Source organism: Fundulus heteroclitus, chromosome 20, assembly GCF_011125445.2.
Source record: "Fundulus heteroclitus isolate FHET01 chromosome 20, MU-UCD_Fhet_4.1, whole genome shotgun sequence".
In the NCBI taxonomy this organism is placed as follows: Eukaryota; Metazoa; Chordata; class Actinopteri; order Cyprinodontiformes; family Fundulidae; genus Fundulus; species Fundulus heteroclitus.
Window position 1 is genome coordinate 26634354 of NC_046380.1, and position 16064 is coordinate 26650417.

Here is a 16064-nt window from a genome sequence, read left to right on the forward strand (position 1 = left end):
TCACAGAGCGTTCCACTCCACTCGTTCGGCCATTTTTGTAGCATGCTGGGGGACAGCGTAATGAATTATGTGGGTTAATAATTCACCTATCCACTTGTAGCTTCAGCATCCTTCAGCTTGGACTACAAAATCGAAATGAAAAAAGTAAAATTGGCAGATTTCAGTGACCTTGTCTAGCAGCTCCACAGCAAATATTCTGATGCAATTGTTCAAAAAACGTAATGGATAACAAAGAAAACTGAACAGATTAAGAAATATGACCCAAACAGAATTTAAAGATATCTACGCTGTAGGGCTGGGCGATATGGCTTTGAAATAAAATCTCTGATTTTACTTTGCCAAATCCGATTAATCTATTTCTTTTTTCCTACTTTTCTTTTCATAAAAAGCAATGAAAGAAATTAATTTAAAAAAAACTTGCTTTTAAGAGCAGGCTTCACATCACTTGTGTAACTTCAAACTAAGTTTAACAAAAATAAGTAAATGAGTAAATTAAAATGCCTCGCATTACGGTAAAAAAAAAAAAGTTTCCTTTTACACTATTTTGACAATATATTTTCCTAAACATATATTCAGCATTGCGTGCTGATTTGTTCACGGAAGCCCAATGAATAATTTGGAAAAAAATTGGAAAAAAATTCCAAAAATGTATTCTTAAAAAAATGTAAACACGAATTAATCGATTAAATATTTTTATTGCCCAGCCCTACTACGCTGCACCTTGAGAGACTACATTCAAATTTTCTGCACTCCTTGAGACTCCAAGTACACAAAAAAAAAATTATTTAAGGGCTAAAAAAGTGGATGTTGTGTTGGACTTAATTGCAATTGCTTTGGTTTTATCATACTTTTTTGAAAGTAGTAGTAGTAGTAGTAGTAGTAGTAGATTATAAATTAATTTAAATTTAATGTCAGGTGTAGAAAACTGCACACCATCGATGTCATTTATTAAACAAAGATAAAACCAAAAACACAGGATGTTTTGAAGAATATATTTATAGCAGTACGCCCACAGAAATACGTAAAACCCTAGAGTTTAAGGGGGTTGAGCTGTATCCTTGCTATCATGGCATCTATCATCTTAGTGTGTGCATGAAGTCAAACAACCATAAATGGAGAGTGACTTACTCTGCTTGACGCAATCACAACATCTTTGTGTCGATTTGCCCTCGCACTGGTTGGAGTTCTGGTCTTTTTTTCATCTGATCATAAAGCAGAAGAGAAGAAGTTGGACAGTACACATTGTGGGTACACAGAGTGGACAGAGAAGTTTAAAGCTTACAACATCCTCTTTGATTGCAAGCTGCCGGGCACGAAAAAGTTCAAGTAAACCACAAGCCGCCGAGGTTTGAAAATCATCTTTTCTGTGTGAACAAACTGACAGTTTAGGCAATTTCTTGTAAAGTTGTGTGGTGCAAGGCTTCAACGTTGTGGCGGGCGGTAAAGGAGGAGCAGAGATGCACAGGTGAAAGTCCGATCTCAAATTATTTCCATCATTTCTCCTAAAGAGGAAAGTAAGTTTAGCCCTAGGTTGAATCCACGTTGTTCCAGGATGTCTGTGCATTGATCCGGCCCTCCAAGCAAATATCTGCAGCATTGATTATTGAAAGGTAGCCGTAGTTTCAGGTAGGGAAAAGCCTTTTTACCCTGCAGCAGTCTGATTAGTTAGCTTGTGATTTCTGGGCGAGGAAATATCTTTGCCGTTTACGCATTCCTGAGCTCTGACCTGGGGGCAAGAAGCTTAACCCCCCCCCCCCCCACCAACTTCACAGACCTGTCAGTGGGGCGGTCATTAAAAACGCATGCTGAGTATCCCCACTCGGTTTAAACTTGCATACCTCGAGTGGGGGTACGTCGGTAGCCAGAGATATCAGTGTTGCCAAAATATACATGAGTGATTGAGTCGTTCAGTGGGGAATAACTGAGTGGTGACAATGTGAACACTATACATCAGGTTAAATCAGGAACTTTAACGACAGAAATGACCGTAGTACCAGGTTTGAGAAGGTTGAGGGTTTGTGAAGTACATATGTTGCTAAGTCCTGCTTTTTTATTAACTGGTCAAGATAAATGCTGTCCAGCTGCATGGAAACATAAGACCAAATATGTCTTTGTTGTTGTTAAAAGGAAGACATTTTTTTTAAGAACTGACGGTCTTTATCACAAGGTTCAGCTCTTCTTTGAGTCACGGCCCAATTTACTGACAGTGTAAACGTTGGCTTCCTTGTGATTATCAAGCCTTTAGAAAAAATACAAAATAATGCCACAGAAGGACTGTGCTGTTTGTCAAACATGGGCTTCTACCTCTATTTAGGCTTCAAATTATCACTAGGGACTTTTTTCAACTAAGTTTTCTCCAAAAATTAAAAGTTTCATTATTTATCATACAAATTTGGTATTTGATAAATGCCACAAAAAAGGTTTAAGGTCTATGTAAGTATATAGTATGTTGTAAGTGACAATTACTACTACAATTAAAACTGGCAATAAATAAAAATAAGGCTTATTATAGTATTGATTACTTTGACCAGCCATGACAGGCCTGAATGTCACTAAATAAAAATAATATTCTAAGAGTTATTTCTCTACAAACCCTGATAATGTGTAGAGTACGGGAATAAGGGATAACGCCACACACAGCTCAAACAGCTGTCTTGAGACAGTAATGGCAGACTGCTGCTTTCACGTGAAGCTGCTAAATCCTCCAAAACACAGAGAAAAGTCTCTAGATTTGTTTCTGGTCGCTTTTTTTAATAAAAGCTGCAAGTGGGGTCTGAAAAGTCCCCAAATGTCGTGACAGAGTGGCTAAGTTGGACTGGACTGCCATCTCTAGTTTTCCTTCTCTACAGAGAGCAGGGCAGTGCTGAGGTTGTAGGCTTTCTGCTGGACAGGTAAGTTAATCCAATATAACAGTGAAGTTTTGTGTTTTTGGCTTTTATGTTAGAAACAGGGCAGTGTAATCCAGCAACTCTGTGTTCGTGGTAGAGACGGTTTGTTCGTCTCCCTCTCACGGCGTATGTGTGTACGGTTCACAGTGTCCGTAGGGCAGCAGCGAGAGCGCGTCTCTGTATAACTTGTGTTTATAGACGCTTATATTATACCCCAAATAAACAACTTCATGTTCAGAAACAAGCCCAAAAAACCCTGCCACTTACGAAACAAGCGACTTTAGAAAGAAACAAGCCGAAAGTCACTTATAATAACCGGACTTGGCAACAGTGCCAAAAACCATTTCACACGATAGCTGTTAGCTATTAGCAGTAGCTTGGTACCAAATACACGGAGGACATGATGACATTGACACGCCGCGGCTTCTGTTGTAGTTAGTACGGGCTTAATGGCGGGGTTGTTAGTAAGTCATTTAGCACACCTCTAGATGATGCACCAGCATGTAAATCTTACACACTGGGGCTTTAACAACAATCATGAAACAACTTTGCTGGGATTGAGTTATCAGATAATAGGTTATGAGCATCAGTACTTTCTATTATACCATTTCAGTAGTACCGTATTTCTCGGACTACAAGTCGCTCCGGGATATAAGTCGCATCAGTCAAATAATTTGTTATAAAGAGGGGGAAACATATATAAAATGCACATGACTATATCCTCACTGGATTATAAATCACACCGGACTATATGCATTTATTTAGACATTTATTTCCTCCAATCCGAGACTAAAGACTGACATTTAATCTGGTAAGAAAACTTATTAAATTACACAGCGGCATTTACAACCAGCTGAAAAATATGGAAGATACCTGAGAAGATGAATCGGGTAAATTAGCATTGCCAGCAAGCAACTTCAACGGGAAGGTTCTTGTCAGCGTATTTCATCACCGTTATGATGAAAGTTGTCAAAATTACGCTAATAAAATTACCGCTGAGCGTACCGGTGATACGCGCTAAGCTAACAGTACAACACGGATGTTTCAGAGCAACATAAAGCTCAGGTGCATCAGCGAAGTTGTAAACCGCCCGGACAACAGACCTGTAAGCTAACGCTAGCCGCTCATACATTCATGGAGAGCCCAATAACGGAGTTCTGTCGCGGTCTGGGCCCTTCAAGCTACACCACACTCCGCTGCATCAATGCATACTGAAACTGTGAAACAACATACAAACATGTGTTCAGTCTTTGTTGTCTATAAGTTAATGCTTTAAGTAGTGGTACAAGAGCAGCATATAGTTTTCACAAGCCTAGAGCACCCTCTTGTGGCGATTAGACGATAATGTTTACTTCTTGGTTCATGTTGATCAATATGAATTAACATTTAAAATTTATATATAAGTTGCAGGATCGGCCAAACCATTAAAAAAAAAGTGTGAGACTTATAGTCAGGAAAATACGGTTACTTCACTAGCAAGGACTACACTACAACAGTGATGAAGAATTCAGACCAACAACTTCTGGTGGGACTTCTTCAATAAACCTTTATACTCACTTTGGGAGGACAAGACTCATTTTAGGGGTGTACAGTTTTGGATTTTTTTTCCTGAGCCATATTAGGACTCCCTACATGAAACCTAGAGGATAGATGAAGGTTTAGGACATCTGAGTGAATAAAACGGAAGAATGAGGGGAAGATGGATGAGGGAAATGAGATGAAAAGCAGGAAGAGATAACGGATGAAGGAATGCCCTGCTGAGGATATGGTGGGGTGTGGTCGAAGGAACGTGGCAAACTGCGATGGATGGTTGAGGTGGGTAAAAATAAACTGGTGAGTAATTAGAGGTGTGGCTGTGGCGTGACCCTCCTCCCTAACCCAGGTTAACGTCTTAATCCAAAACCTTCATTTCTCCATGTGTCGACTAGTGTTCATGTGTTAAGGCTAACGCTTCTACATCGTAGATTCACAGGATCAGAACTGTCTGCAGTGTACAGCTGAGGTATCTATGTTTAGTTTGTTGTCACATCTTCGTCGGCGTCTCATACGGATGAAGTTGACCACAGGAGAAGTGCTGAGAAAGAAGGCAGCAGCTCTGAGTGGGATCCTCTGTCACTCGATGGCTCCACATCTAACCATGAACTTAAAAAGGGACTCCAGTATTTAAGGAATTTGTTTTCCCAGCTGCTGTGTAGCCTACACAAAACGTCTCCCTGTCGCTCAGGGACTTCTGGTTTATATAAACTGCCCATGACATCCTGTAGCCGGTTACCTCCACAGTACCCGATGGATGTTTGTGTTGGGCTGCAGGATTGTGGGAATTGTTTGATTTCTCTTTATGTCATCAGACGACGGCTATTGTTGTATTATAAATTTGCTTTAAAGTAAAGCTTTAAACGATGGCTCACGTCTCGGCTATCTCCCACAGTTCTGTAAAACATTAACTGTGGTTTCCCATGGCCAGAACAGTTCATCATTCATTAGTATGACAGCACTTCCCTCATTTAGGCTTATCTGACTGCTTGGATTGCAGCGTGTTTATACAGTATGCTGCTTCTGGTTTGGATGGACAAGATTGCCTTTTCTCCTTTCCTACAATCTTTCCTTCCTGTCATCATCAAGTTTATTGAAGTCTCCTTTTTTTGTAGCCTTCATTTTTGTTGTAAAACGTGTGAACACATTTTTAAAAGTCTCATTTTTAGATTGTGTCATTTCAGTTTTACTTAAATGAGGAAGTCTTCATTTTATAACTTTTTTTTAAACAGAAATTCTATTTCTGCTTGTACTCTGGGCTTTTTGTGATCCACAAGACGGCCTCAAAATAAACACAGGCCACCTGATTAAGATTTCTGCTCAGAAATGATCTCGGTTGGCTTAGCATGGGAAAAAAAGCAGCGCTACTGTTTGTCACGGTTGATGTCTAGCTGTTTTCACACCGTCAAGGCTAAATGTGGCAAAGGTTCCTCAGCCCAAACGACACGAAGCTGTTGCTGCTTCCTCTGTGCCATGTCATTTGAGAGCCGATTCTCCAGTGTCTGGGAATTGCTGGACCTTTTGCTACGTGTCTAAGCCCCAACATTCCTGGAAAGCCCAAATGAATGTGTAGATTCAGAATGAATTCAAGCCACGCGGTGGCAGAGCAGGTGTTGTTAGTCTCCTTAAATCATGCGGACTTCCCGCTGCCATTTGCTGCCCCATGTGTTTTTACATGACAGGCCACAAAACATCCTCTGTGCTGGCGTTCTCAAAGTAGGCTTGAAAGTGGGAGCGTTTTTGAGATGATTATTAAGGAATTATGTTGCTGTAAAGATGGTTTGCGGGTGTTTAAAAAGTCCTAAATGTGTCCAGATTTTCTGTATTTGGTCATTTGGGATTTATTACATTCCTGCATTTATTCCTTCATTGCATTTTACAATGAGTACAAATCAAGACGGCTGCAAAAAAGTATGTTGAAAGTGTTTAATCACTGGATTTTGAGCCTTCCCTGCAAACACACCAAATAATTATTTGTTTTATTTCACATTCTGGCTATTAAAATCAAAACATTCCTGCTATCCTACCCATTGTCAGCTTGCTTGTCATGGGAGACTGTATATATTTAAATGAAAGCAGATTTTGTCATTGGTCAGTAATGATCAGGAAACTGTATGTTGTTCAGAAGTGTTGATGTAAGAGACCGCAGGTGAAACGCAAAGGGCTGACGTGGCATCATTGAAAAAAATGCTCCTACCAAAGTTGAGACAGTTGAATATAGGGCTGTGCATAAAAATCGATACAAAGATTAATATCGATGTTTTTTAAAACTATTTAATATCGATATTCTGGCTTTCAATATCAATATACCTCCCAACCCCTAGGGGGCGTTATTACAGTGCAGCGTTACTGTTCACAGCGAGGAAGTGCAAGCGAGACAAATTTGAGGAATGGCTGTAAGGATTTTAGAAGCGCCTTTGTCCCTAAAATCTGACGTTTGGACGCATTTTTGGTTCCTGTGATACGTTAAACGCATTGAACCAAATGCATTTTATTTTCCTGTTAATATATCAGTATTCAATAAATTGAACATAAATATAATATTTGGCTGGATTTGTTGATTGAATGACTTTGAGCATTAATTTGAAAGTAATAAATATCAATATTGGAGTCAAATCAAATCAAGCTGAGCTATATCGAGAATCGTATCGTATCGGCTCATCCTAGATGATACCCAGCCCTAGTTAAATGTAACTCACCTTAGTCATTAAGCAAGTTAAACTATTTTAAATATGGCTAAACCCAAAAAGAGCAAACCCTGACAGATTTTAATTTAAGTAATCTTTTATTTGTGCCAATATGCTTCTTGTGAGTGGAAGTGATAACATTTTGGAGTGGCCAAATCAGAGTCCTAACTTAAAGATTAGGCCGATGACGAGGAGCCCTTCCTACCTCAAAGACCTAAACCTCATCACCAAATGACCAGTGGAAACATGCAAAACGCTGGTCACCCGTTTATAGGAAGCATTTGATCAGCGTAAAACCAGGAAAGGTTTTTCTTTCCTTTTACATTTCCTCATTTCCTATTAGACACAAACATCTTGCTGGAATAAAAAAAATTATAATTTTAAGTCCAACTGTGTCAAAGGGTGAATAATTGTGTGAAGGCAAAGTCTGCTTTTATTACCTTTCTTATGTAATTCAGGAAGTAGGTCTTAAATCTAACTTATCATAAAAGTCTGAAGTTTATATTACTGAAACTTGTAGGAATCCTTTTGATCAACAACCAGGAGATGGCAGTAGTCAAATATTCCTTAACTTTGATATCTGCATCTTTGTAGTAAAAAAAATGTTTAGAATAACTTCTAAAGTCAAATCATCTTTTAAAACCAATCATTGAAGCGGTGGTTCACTACGGGGGTGGTGAGGGGTAGTGGCCCCAAATCAGTCCTCAAGTTCAGGTCCTCCTTTAGAAATCAAAGTAAATTACAAAAATGGAATCGGATAAAGCATATTTGTTTTTTTTTTTTTTTTTTTACCAAAGATTAAAAAAACAAATTGTTAAAAATTAGTTAAATGTTTTTGATACAGTTTGATTTTAATTAGAACCCTGTTTTATTGACTAGTGAAGAATTCATGTAAGTTCAAGCATTACTAGTCAGAATCCCAAGTCTACTGCGCCGTAATTTGGAGCTCTGAAGCTGAAACGTTTGCTGGATTAAAGAAAATTTGGCTTTTTTTTCATCACTAAAAGTTAATGTGCAATCTTTTCCTCAAATCGGTGCCCGTGAAAAAGTCGGTACAGGAACCAATTGGCGTTACTTCTAGGTCAGATGACTTGTTAAAAATCAACATACTTGGAGCAATATTACATAAGAAAAGGCTTTTTTTTTTTTTAACAAATCTAACGTTTGTGTTGTTTCTCTGAAGACTAGCTAATTCACTCCTTTAATAATTGTCGGTCATTTTATTCCTAAGGCTTATATATACCCTGGTTTCACTAGAAACATCACGATTCTGAAAGGAAAGACTGTTTCCATCCAAGTTGCCACCGGTGTGTCGGCGCGCTGATAAGAGGGTCGTGGTAGGTGTGACTCCTCGGCGTGTTGGTCATTGTTGTTGACACAGTTTCAAGCTCTGCCAGGCGAGTTGGGTTATATGACACCGTGTTTAAAGCGCTCAGCCCTCTGTGTGCATGCGGCCACTCCTCTCCAGAAAGCAGCGCCGCTCTCAGTGGGCGAGACGCTCATTCCTGTCCAGACTCCACACCGCTCACATTTTTCTCTACATTCAAGTCACGGATTCTCAGGAGGAGAACCTCTTCTCCTTGGTTTTGGCGGCTTTTCTTGAATTTACCTCAAAGTAAGTACGTTTCAAGTTGATGTTTAGCAGGAACTCCCTGAGGAACTGTTTAAAAAAAAAAAACATGTTTGAGGATTTCTCTTTTTTTTTTTTAAAGGTTGCTATATCACATAGCTGTTTGGATATATGTTTATGTACTTCTCCTCTGGGAGCAAAACTATAAAGATTTTCTAAGTAATTATGCTTCAGAAATGGTGTTTAGTTTTAACCTTGTCTGAGAAATCGTTTCTCAAACACCTTGCGTTCTTCAGACATCACAAGAACATGTAGGGTTTCCCACCGCTTCGGACGTTCAAGTTCTTGTAAATTAAAAAGGCAACTTCAGTCATTTTAAAGCAACGACTAGAGAAATGACTAGATTTCCTGTTTAGCACAGCTTTATCCAGAAAGTATGAAACTTCAGCTCCTCTAAGACAGATGATCGGAGCTCTGGGATTTGTTGTGGGTATTTAACCGTTTTGATTGAAGTGATGCTGGTTTGAACCGGGAGTTGAAACATTATTTCAGATTATTTGTTTAAATAGTTTGTCAAGATCAAAACTGACCCTTTTCCTGTGCTTTCTTTTACTAAAATTTTCCACTAAGTTATTTTAACTCAGCATAAAAATAAACTTATAGACTTATAAACTCTTTTAGTTCTGAAAACACATTGCGGTTGTTGGTAATAAAGGTCCTATTTTTAAGGAAATACGCTTATTGATAAATGCCAAAGCTTTTTACTTAATCCTACACTGATCAGCATTGCTTCTATGCTGTTTATAATCTAATTTATACTAAAATATTCCTTTGTTACACTCTGAGTTATTGTCTTAACACATTGATCAAAATTCAAATACAATTTTTTTCCCCATGTCTCATTTCTCATAGCTGCAGATATCATAGAATCTTTTTTAAATTTTTTTCTCCAAATAACTTTTTCTTAAATTCATGTTAATTTATTAGATTTTAATGTCTCAGCTGAGTAATTTTCGACTTTTAGCCTTTTTGTCCATGAGTGTTTTCCCCTAAATTCAGCAGAGACAGCAGCTGCGTGTCTGTGGTTTGATTGTGGAAGCATTTCAAAGTCACAAGATTAGGGGAGGCAGTTTGTCATCTGCTTGTCATGTTCTGGATGATAAAGAGAGACATTTTAATAATTGCTGCGTGTTCCTCGGTGTCATCATGTGCAAGGACCATTAGTCTATAGGAGCTTATCTCTGAGAAAGCAGCAGGGGAGCCTTCTGCTGTTAGCCTGAGTGACCGTCTCCTGTGTGCTGGAATGCGATCACCGTCACATTCCTCCATCCTCCCTGTTAATAATCAAACCAACAGGCCTCACGGTCTTTTTCTTTGACATCAGGTGGATTTATGTGCCGGGCCAGTTATTACATGGACTCAGCTAAACGTCATCAGCGCGTTAGACAGGCAGTCACAGGAAGCGCTTTAGACAGAGCAACTTGTTGGTGCGCTCGCGCTGTTGGAGACGCTGACTACACCTGTCTGTGAGGTGAAAGAGGCACGTCACACCTGAATCACTGAAGCAACAGGTCACAGGATTAGGTAATGGCGGGTGATGTCGGCAAAGTACATTATGTTAATGTTGTTTGTCTTAGCTACCCGCCTGTTGTCCAGCGATGGGCTTAATAAGGGAACATTTGTCATCTTTTCAGCTTTGTAGTTATTTACAATGTTGGATCTTGACTTGTACTTCTAATTTAAATATGTGTGAATCGTGGATTTGTCTTCATAGAGGGATAGACTCCTGCTGAAAATATACCGCGTTAACATTAATACAGTTAGAATAATGTTTTGTCTGACATTTATTTTAAACTAGGGCTGGGCGATATGGATTAAAAAATAAATCTCCGATTTTATGATACCAAATCCGATTAATCGATTTTTTTCCTCTTTTTTGTTTCATAAAAAGAAATTAACAAAATTATTTTAATACCTTGCTTTTTATGTCAAGCATTTCGTCAGGGAGTTGACCTGAATTCAAAGTGCAACTAAAAACAAGCTGTGAAACATGCTTGTAAAACAAGATGGCAGCCGTGCCATCATAAACAATGAAAATATAACAAAACATTTGCTGCTAGTGGTATTACACATTGAGCTAAGAACAGGCTTCACTGCACTTGTGAACTTCAAACTAAGTTAAAAAAAAAGTAAATGAAGTACCTCGTATTATGATAAAAAAAAAAGTTTCCACATAACAATATTTTGACAATACATTTGCCTAAACATATATTCAGCATCACATGCTGTTCTCTTCATGGAAACCCAATGACTGTATTGGCAAAATAAAATCCAGATTTTCCAAAAATGAAATCTTAAAGAATTGTAAATTCGAATTAATCGATTAAATCGATTTATCGCCCAGCCCTATTTTCAACCCTCAACCTCTGCGAAAATGTAGAACAAACACTAGCTAAATTTAGAAGTAGTCTTCAAGTATGTGTGATTTCTATGCAGAACAGCGTTAGTATAACAAGCTGATGTTAGCAGGATCATTTGTCAGGCTGTCCATGTGGGTAACCAGGCTGCAGTCCCCTGTGTTACAGACATGTCGCTCGTAACATGCCGACTAGTTTATATACGATATTTATCTCGATATGTTTTTCTTTTCATAAAGTAACTATAAAAAGGCATCCCCCCAAACTCAGTGTCATCCCAAATGTCTCACAGCTACTTTTTTTTTTTAATGACAGCTGTTGAAAAATGTGAGAAACGACTGAAAAATAACATACTGGGATACTTAAAAGTATAATAATAACATACTTAAAATATACATAGACCGTCTCGATATAAACAGAGCAGTCTCATCTTCTATCTCTTTTAAAACAACCTCGATATTTTTTTAATCTTGATATTTTGCCCAACCCTAGAAGCGGCCTTCTTTCAGTCGGCTGGTCAGCAGTTTTCAGCAGGAGGGGCTGCGCCGTGTTACTCTATTCTCCATTAAGCCGGAGAAACTTGGTCCCTTCAGCACTTTTTTAGGACCATTTTGAAGGAAAACTATCATTTTGTGACTGTTGCTGTTTACAACCATGGCATAACTTTGTATGGTCAAGTATTTACACAATTTATATACGCATAAAAGTCTGTTTTTTATGAGAAATATTTTTTACTCCTCAAATGACTTTTCATTGTTCGGTAAATTTTTTGTAATTGAACCTAGGGCTGGGCGATATAGAAAAAAAAAAAGCATATTGATAAAATATAAATCATATTGATCTATATTGATAATTATCAACAAATTCAAAACATATTTTAAGTGCAGCCCTGGTCATTTTATGCTTTTGCTTGGCGACCTATTTTTAGATACAGAACACACAAATACTGATTTCAAACTCGTCCCTTTATTCAACCATCTTTTTGCCAAAACTGTAAGTTTGTTAAAAAATGAAAAACAAAGCTTACTCTCTGAACTCCATGAAGGGGGTGGGGCTTGATTCCTGGGTCTGCGTTGTGATTGGCGGGGAGGAAGTAATGACTGTAATATTAACCTACATGGCTAAAATGCAAAAGGAAGGCAAACTGTTATTCTATTGAACCATTATTTTTCTATCATTGAAATACGTCTATCATTCGATTATATATGTTGTTATTGAATTATCGTCCAGCCCTAATTAAACCTTAAACTGACTATCTGGCTGTGCTCTTCACAGGGCATGGTGGGGCTGGTGTCGTTCCCTCAGAGTGAAAACCAGTAACAAGAAGTCGATCTACTGACATGGAAGTCACTGGAGAAATCAGCGACACTGACAGCGGCATCATCCTCCATTCAGGTAAATTACCTCTTTATTTTTAAAAATGTTGCACTTAAGTATCTAAACACAGTCTGAGATTGTGGCTAACGTTGAGTGGAGATTCAACATGGCTGCTGCGTGTATATAAAGCTCTGTGAAGACTCCTGTAGTGAACTATTTGCACTTCTTTTGATTACATCACATTAATCCAGTGACACACCTGTGCTTTTGTGTCTTTTCATCGAACCAGTTCCAGTGGTAAACTGGTACTAGAGCTTGTCTAGCCAAATGTTTGTTTTTTGACCATTACAAGCTCTAATTCCAGTCCCTATAAACTTGTTATATATTTGCCATCCCTAGCGTCTTTCATCAGGAGGTAGGCGCTGGCTATTGGAGATCAACAACCGATCAAAATGATGAGTCCCATGCTTCAAACTTAGCTTTTCTTATGTGCTTGGCAAAGAAAAATAGTCAAAAACAGCTCTTCAACATTAGTTAAGTCTTAAATCTAGTTAAGTCTATTTCCTGCCATTCATTTTGGTGTCGCCTGTCACCGCACAGAGCTGCAGTCACCGCTGATCCTTTCTACTGAATCCATAGACGTCATTTCAGACCTACCTCTTAAATGCTGTTTGTCTTTTAGGCATTGCCAGGATGTGTGTAATAAATCTTACTGTAAACACAGTGTTTTGCTCCTCTTTTCCGGCACTTCTGGTAGATCTGCTGATTGTGATTCTGAAATGTTCATAAATACCACTGTCTGTTTTTAGCCTGGTCGCTCAGCACAAAAATGAGCGAATCCCAGCAGCTCTCTTGTTTTGCTAACACCACAAGCTCAACAGTGATGGGACAAATTCAAACGCAGCAGTAGAGCCGTTCAGAAACATGATGCAAACTGCTGAACTTCTTAAATATAGTAGGTTGTGCTGCTTGAACTTAAAACAAAAAGAGTTTTGAAATAACAGATTAATTTAGAAATGAATGCTACAGTTTCTTATCCCAGGAAAATCTTGTTGGTTAGAAATGTTAGTCCTCCATGGAGCAAAAACGCTCAGCAGGCCAATGAAGGAAGACATAGCAGATGAGTGAAGGCATACTTCTGCGTACCTGTGCAAACAATAGGTCAGGGAACATGATAGCTCTGCCCTAACAGTAATAGGCCTGTATGATTAATCATAGTTTTATGTCTTTGGTTCAGATAACAGAGGTATCACCTGGTTGTGCAAACCAACATCTCGTGTGTTTGGAGCACATTCAGGTTAGACCGTCAGCTGGGTCTCAGGATGATAACTGGGCTCATAACGCTTTTTCCTTGCTCTGAATTCAAAATTTTTATCATTATTTACTAATATTATTTATTTATTATTGTTCATTTCAGTCTAAATCAAATTAGTTTAAATTATTGATTGCAGACAGTTGATTGCTTTGTCAAAGGAGAAAGTTGTTTGCTATACTCAGCGTTCCTTTTCAACACTCAGTGGGATTCACTGTTTCTGAGCACCGGGTTAGTTTCCGTGTTCTGACAGGTGATCCAGATTAAAATGACCTCAATGATTTAGTGTTTCTCTCTCTGACTTTATGCTGTCCATGCAGAAGTACCTGCGGCTCATTTTACCCTTGGTGCAAATGCTGCAGACTTTAGCCAGAGATTTGGTTGGAGCTAATAAAGGTTGAAGCCTCTGGCAGGAATGAGGAACTGCCTTTATAGGCCTGCTAACTGTATTTCAGTGTAACTGCAGAACCTGCAGATTTGTTCACTGTGAAACTTTTAGTTCCCAGATCTAACAATCACTGAATTAAAATGACGTCGCTTGGAGTTTTTCCTCATTCCTGTTTTTTAAGTTGATCATAAACGCTTCTTGATTCATAGAATATCTAAGAATTGCTGAACGCTTCTGAAAGCCTCACGTTGTTCTTGTTCATTATATATTATTTGCATCTGTTAGTACTTATAGTAGAACTTGATCTTTGATAAATTTGGATTAAGTCTTTGATGTGGGGGAACCCAGGTTTAAAGTTGCATAGCCACATTATTTTACAATATTTTCTATTCATACGTCAGTAGCTCAGTCTGGTTTTTATGAAATATTATCACGTCCTGCTGGTGTATTAGTTGTTATTTTGGTGTTTTATGCTTTGTTTTTGCTCAATTTGTTAGTAAATAAAGTCCTTTATGTTTATTTATAATAACAACAGAAGTATGACACTGCGCATACGCAGCAGGTGTTAAACCAGGAAGTGGCTTTCAGCTATTAGCATCTCCCAGCAAAGTAATGGAAACAATGAAGAAAGGTCCAAGATCCAAACAAAATGTAAAAGGTATATGATTCCAAGAGGGAAAAGACTGGAATAGCACTGGAAATACATTATGAACTTTGATGTTCACTGAAGCAGAAGCTAAAGCTGCCGAGGCTCAGATGTGAACGCAGAGTTGATTAACATGAGTAACGTCCTTATTAATACTGTGATAATAATAATAATAGTAATGCTGTTCTTAGCCTCTACAGTCTTCAGTACAAACATTATCAATAGATCGATCAATTGATTGTTTCTTACCTTGATGCTGTGTCCCTCTTTGCGTTTATGAATGGGAATTTTCTTTCTCCGTGATGTTCTGATATCAGGCTCTTAAAGTTGCTATAGATTAGTTTATTTAATTAACGGTTGGTCTTCGATCACGCTGAGCTGCCATTTTACCGCGAGGCATTGCAGAGGGATCAGGCTCGGTCCGGCATTATTTAGTAGTGATTTATTAGTCGCCCTCTGGTTTTTGGTAGACAGAGCCACATCTGTTTATGTCAGCTCATCGCGCCCAGTGCTGGGTTCTATTTAGGCTCAAAAAGGACCATGAAAGCACTATCAGGATAGACGCTGGGTGTATATAACCTTATTTTATCATGATCAAATGGTTTTTAGTCTTTTTTTATATAAGCATATAGTGTGGCTATGTACCTTTTTTAAATCCCAGTTGCATCAGGAAGCCACCCAATCTGTGTGCAAGTTGTAATGACTTACTGTGGCTGAATAAGGAAGCAGGCCGAATAACTCATCATCATCATTATCATCATCATCATGGGGGTGGAGTTTTCTTTTTACCAGTTTGAAATTGATGCACGTGTTCAAAATGTAAACATGCATTTAGACCTTTTGCTGTCCAGTTATCTTTGCTTTAAGAGCGAACGTACAAAACTTTGGCTCCAAAAAGTTTAAATAGTTGCCTGACTTTACTTATTATTCTATTTTTATTTATTCTACAACATGGTTTTGACCAATTTTCTTTTTATATAATACAAGTCCTATTGAATACTGTGTGTGTTTACATAGACTTGTGTTGCGTTTGTTTACTTGTATGGCTAATATATAATGTTGGTCAGAATCAAAAGTAGAATCAAAAACTAATCTTTGACTTCAGTATTTATGACACTCTCAAAAAAATGTAGATCTGAGCATCCATCTTGCATTTGAACTCTCTTGGACAGGTCCACCAGACATGATGCTCAATAGAAAGGCTGAAGTTATAATTACTCATAAGAATGTGGCATTTTTAACAGTACATACATTTGTAAGTAAGGCCTGCACGATATGTTACATTGCAGTATTAATGATTAATAGT

General features: G+C 38.2%; 1 protein-coding gene across 3 annotated transcripts in view; it reads left to right on the forward strand.

Annotated features, from left to right (window-relative positions):
- The window catches only part of inavab (innate immunity activator b), a 30500-nt gene that overhangs the window by 2855 nt on the left and 11581 nt on the right, over positions 1–16064 (forward strand). For 2 of the 3 annotated variants that reach the window (XM_036151445.1, XM_036151443.1), the window contains exon 2: positions 12371–12490. In XM_036151445.1, the coding sequence (XP_036007338.1) occupies positions 12436–12490 (55 nt within the window). In that variant the 5' untranslated portion in view covers positions 12371–12435. Of the gene's footprint in view, positions 1–8585; positions 8724–12370; positions 12491–16064 lie in introns of those variants that run through there. The other variant, XM_036151444.1, reaches the window with a different exon arrangement.